Here is a 4744-nt window from a genome sequence, read left to right as displayed (position 1 = left end):
TAGATGGGAACAATCTGCTTTGTGAAGACCTCAGGCAGCGATGGACAACATCTCTATGTGGTAGACAAGCAAAAAAATCCGACATCTGCATGAGCACATCGAGGGATGCACATTAAAAAAAAACAATGTGAAAAAGTTTTGCGGATGGTCTCGGAGCATTGTAGAAGCAAAGCAGAAAGTGCGTGAAAAAGCTATGTGTAGGGTTTACCATTAGAGCATTGATTTTTTTAAACAGAAAACAATCACCTAATGACATCGTGACAAGTGGCACAACTTCCTTCGAGATTTTTTAACGCGACCTTGGGAAAAACCCCATTAAAAAAAGGTACATAATTACATTAAAGAAAAAACCCTGCACACTAGGGTTTTAATTGTATGAAGCTTGTAACTTCGCCATGAGGACAGTTCTTCCTTGTTGGCTGGTTTACATCGTCGTCCTCAGCTGCACCTTATTGCAGATCGCCTTCGCTGCTGTGTCCAGGTTCTCTCTCTCTCTCTCTCTCTCTCTCTGTGTGTGTGTGTGTGTGTGTGTGTGTCTGTCTGTCTCTCTCTTTGTGGAACCAATTCGTCGTGGATTTTAATAAGTGCTTGATGTTATTATGTCTGCTATGTGTGGATTTTTTTCACTGCTTCCTCTGCACCATTTTGAAATGCAGAGGCGTGGAAGGTTACACGATCGATGGGAGGGTTCGCGTTGAGGGTGCGTTTACCTTAATTCTACATTAGATTTTTTAAGAGTTATTTGACACAATAAATAATATTAAATCTATTAGATGTGCAGTAGGGTTTATGTACGTACGTACGTAGTACCTACCTACGAAGTACGCAGGTCTTCTTTCGTAGGTAAGGTGTATCGATCTATGTATGTATGGTATAATACGTATGTATTATGTGTTATTTTGTTATTATTATGTGTGTGTGTGTGTGTTGTGTGTGTGTGGGGGGAGGGGTTTTGGGGGCTGTGTGAGTGTGTGTTCACCTGTTGTATTTTGGGGGAATTAATTAATTTTTTTGTTGAAAGGGCAGCCACAAGTTTAGTTCAAGAAAATGCACAATTTAATGTCTTGTTATGTCCAACAGGCTTAATTGGGAAAGGGATCCCCTTCAAGACTTCAAATGTGAAGATCATACTGAATGCGGGGCAGAAGGTGGCATTTGTTCGACCAGACGGCTACTTTGCATTGTATGCTTCTCTATGAAATCCTTGAATCAAATTTTTCTGCATGTAAAAATCTTCCTCCAACTAGATCATCAATTTCTGTCTCGTAATTTATGTTGGAATAGTCCTGGCGTTCCAGCGGGTACACACCTTCTTGAAGTCGTCGCCCCAGGCTATTTCTTCTCTCCGGTAATCCCTCAACCGCACCTGTTTACCCTTCCCCTCCTCACCTTTGTTTGTGTATGAATTCCATGTTGTTAAAGCTGCCTGATTTTATGCTGTTTTTCAGGTGAGGGTGGATGTTAGTGCAAGACTTAATGGGCAAATACAAGCAACATTGACAGAAACCAGGAGGATTTTGTCCGAACCTCTGATCTTGGAGCCACTTCGGGAAGAGATTTATTTTGAGGTAAGACTGCCTTGATGAGCCCTTGGAATGTTTTACCGGTTTTGCCATGTTTTCTTCCCTGTTGTGAGTGTTGTATTGATATTTTAATGGAGCCTTGCTGGCTACTGAGTATCCACTTCTATGCTGTAGAAGCGGGAGCCATTTTCTTTGATGGGTCTACTCAAAAGCCCAATGGGCTTGATGGTGGGCTTCATGGCTGTTGCCGTCTTTCTTCTACCCAAACTTATGGACAACATTGGTGAGTGTACACTTCCTTTGATTCATGACTGCATTATGTGGAGTAGAACATCTAAACATTCCATGTCTTGATGTTTTCTTTTGGGCTACTCAGACCCCGAGGAAATGAAGAGAGTACAAGAGGAGATGCGCAATCAGCCAGCCCCTTCTTTGACAAACTTTTTACAAGGGCGAACCAGCTAAAAAGTGTGTTTTAATGTGTTGTGTAAGGCACCTAGCCTGTGTAGTATTTATGAACATTTTATTTAAGAATCACAAATTGAGCAAGACTGAAGAGAGGTTTCTGTCACAGGCTCCCATGCATGTCACAGAGATACGCATGCATCTAATGTGTTTTTTCAGTGGCAATGTCTCATGTTTGAGCTGACCTTGTTCTTTTGAATGCATCATAAATGTATCAAAGTGTAATTCAGATGTTAAGAGGGTAGAGGGATTGATTAATTGGCTGGGCTGTTGACATAGCAAGTGTTTGCCTTGAAAATAAAGTCAATTAGGCTGTTTACAGATTCAAGAAACACAAATACTTGGTGGAAAATGGTTTTTACAATCAAAGGTTGAGAGGAGCGGTGATCCAACTAAAGGATGGGGAAGTTAAGCTAGAGCTGGAGATCTCATCGAAATTAGGCCGGTCCATCTAAGAACTTCACTATCAACCCATGTACAAGACTGACTAGAAGGTTCAAACGCATTTGAAAAAAAACGATAGTATCATCTCTTAATGGAGCTGTGGCTATGCATGTGTGTACTACCCACTCCTGTGATGGGCTTTGGAGTTGGCAGCAACAGAACGGTACAAGCTTTCTGCCTCTCTTTGGAATTTGGCAGCCACCGTGACCCAGCATGGGTACATACGAGTACAATTAAGCAATAGTAATCATAACTATGAGGCTTTTATTGACGTTTCAAATACATGCAATGACCGAAGGCTATAAATTGATGCTTTGTTGTGCTGCTCTTTTGCTTCTCTGTTATTATATATATATATATATATATCCCTGTGTCACTCTGGCATGTGCTATGGTGAAGCGTGGGCCATTGGAAGTGATACCAAGAGGTTTGAAGTTCAATCTGGATATGAACGGACAAGAGGTTTGACAGAAACTCAGTATGAAGGGCTTTGTGTGAATATATGCTCTTATGTGTGCGTGTGCGTGTGTTTGCAGTGCGTGTGTGAGCATATCTTGATACAGAGTTTTACACCCACTATTGGGCACTGATGACGTTAGTGGGGATGTTGTAGTATCTAGTGCATACTATGCATAATGGAGTTGATAGTTATATAGTCTTGTGGGTTGATTACCATGAGTATATAACATGCACGTTCCTAAAAGGTGAATTTGGGCATGTTCCTAGATTCATCTAGGTATATGTATATTGAAGACCATTGTCTTGGTTTTACCAAGGTTAATAGAGAGGTTCCGTTGAGTGAGAATTAAAGAGAGAGAGAGAGAGAGAGAGAGAGAGAGAGAGGAGAGATTTAGAAAGTTAGAGAGAGAATTAGAGAGAGAAAGAGAGAGAGAGAGAGAGATCAACGTTGCAAGACCCCTACCATCACATGATATATGACTTTCTTTTGCAGCAACCTCGTGATATGTAAGCTTACAGTACTATGACATACACATAAATCACAACTTTCCATTTTCTAAGTAAAGGTTTTTCATTGCTTTTTATTCTATCGTTACCCTTGTCCTGTTTTTGATAGTCTTGGTGTAAGAATTGTATGGACTATCAAAACAAGAATTGTGATTATCAATGCAATGAGAATCTCATTTTTCCTTCGTGAAGAAAGACTAGTGAGAGATGTCAGTCAAACCATGAGCAAGATGTTAAAGGCATTGCAAGAGCTAGTACAATGAGAATCAAGATTTTGAGGTTCAAATCACAGAATTGAAAAGTGAAAAAATAGAGGATTGAAAAGGTTGATCGCAAAAAATCCACTTGAGAGAAAAAGTGCCAAGTGCTTAATTTTTCAAATAATTTTTAACCTAAGAACCCCATGAACTATTAGAATTGGGATTTATTAACAATGCAATAGGACAGTCCTCCACATAAATCATTTTGTTAAAAAATTTTCAATATGTGGGACTTCACTTTCCCAATTACATTTCAATTTCTCTTCAGACCAAACAAAAAAGTTGTCTGTCAAGTGGAATGGTAGAGAATTGAAAAGTTAAATGGTAGAAAATCCAATTAAGAAAAAAAAGTGGCAAGCTCTTTTTTTTATAAATAATTTTTAAGTCTTTGGCCTAAGAACCGCATAAACTACTAGAACATAGAGCTTAATGAACAATGCAATAGGGCAGTGCTCCACACAATTCATTTTGTTTTGAGAAAAATTATAGCATGTGGGATTTCACTCTCACAATTATGTTTTAAATCTCTTCAAACCAAACAGAAGTCTCAATAAAAAGGTGGTGTCAATTTTGCGATGTCCGTTCATTCACACTCGAGCTTGAACCTTGCCATTTGAGTCCAATTGCAGACATATTACATTCCAACACACCAGAGTATGTATTATGCAAGTAGAACCTAAAAAAAACAAGATTCCTCAACTAAGTATTGTTATGTAATAAGCTAGCATATCATCATTTCATAGAATAGTAGATATTGTGTTTTTTTAAAGAAATTATATATTGTCAATGTTGACTTAACTTTCACCAAACTTTAGACCCTGGTAGTTGGTTTTTCCTATTGTGTTGCCATCTATTGGCATTTTAACCCATCTTTACATCATCTTAACATCCCTTCACCCAAATTACAAGTCTTCATCAAGCAGCAGTCAGTGGGGTTTGAACCTGCAACCTCATGCATGGACTTCAAACAACCTGGGCTATGCCGCCTTGGTGGTTTCCAAGCCACATAAAAACGTGGGATTTAAACTCTAATAGTTCTTCTCTTCTCCTTCCATGTTGAGGGGATATGGTTCTCAAAGCCTATTC

General features: G+C 39.2%; 1 protein-coding gene across 1 annotated transcript; it reads left to right on the top strand.

The window, feature by feature from the left end:
- The first annotated feature begins 327 nt into the window (after positions 1 to 327).
- Positions 328 to 2097, top strand: LOC147611875 (ER membrane protein complex subunit 7 homolog). The gene is made up of 7 exons (XM_086783755.1): positions 328 to 481; positions 657 to 700; positions 1081 to 1183; positions 1285 to 1348; positions 1449 to 1568; positions 1698 to 1806; positions 1900 to 2097. Exons 1-7 carry the CDS (start codon positions 396 to 398, stop codon positions 1986 to 1988), a joined length of 615 nt encoding a protein of 204 aa, XP_086639881.1. The 5' UTR covers positions 328 to 395; the 3' UTR covers positions 1989 to 2097.
- The last annotated feature ends 2647 nt before the right edge of the window (positions 2098 to 4744 follow it).

Source organism: Cibotium barometz, chromosome 46, assembly GCF_041138505.1.
Source record: "Cibotium barometz isolate CiBa-2024 chromosome 46, ASM4113850v1, whole genome shotgun sequence".
NCBI lineage: Eukaryota > Viridiplantae > Streptophyta > Polypodiopsida > Cyatheales > Cibotiaceae > Cibotium > Cibotium barometz.
The sequence above is the reverse complement of the archived record's forward strand: the minus strand, read 5'-3'. Positions and strand labels throughout refer to the sequence as shown.

Excerpts from the sequence above, each read along its gene's own strand:
- LOC147611875 (XM_086783755.1), top strand. The coding sequence starts at position 396 with ATGAGGACAGTTCTTCCTTGTTGGCTGGTTTACATCGTCGTCCTCAGC. Across the intron at positions 482-656 it reads GCCTTCGCTGCTGTGTCCAG|AGGCGTGGAAGGTTACACGA; the intron begins GTTCTCTCTCTC and ends TTTGAAATGCAG. Across the intron at positions 1,184-1,284 it reads CCAGACGGCTACTTTGCATT|TCCTGGCGTTCCAGCGGGTA; the intron begins GTATGCTTCTCT and ends ATGTTGGAATAG.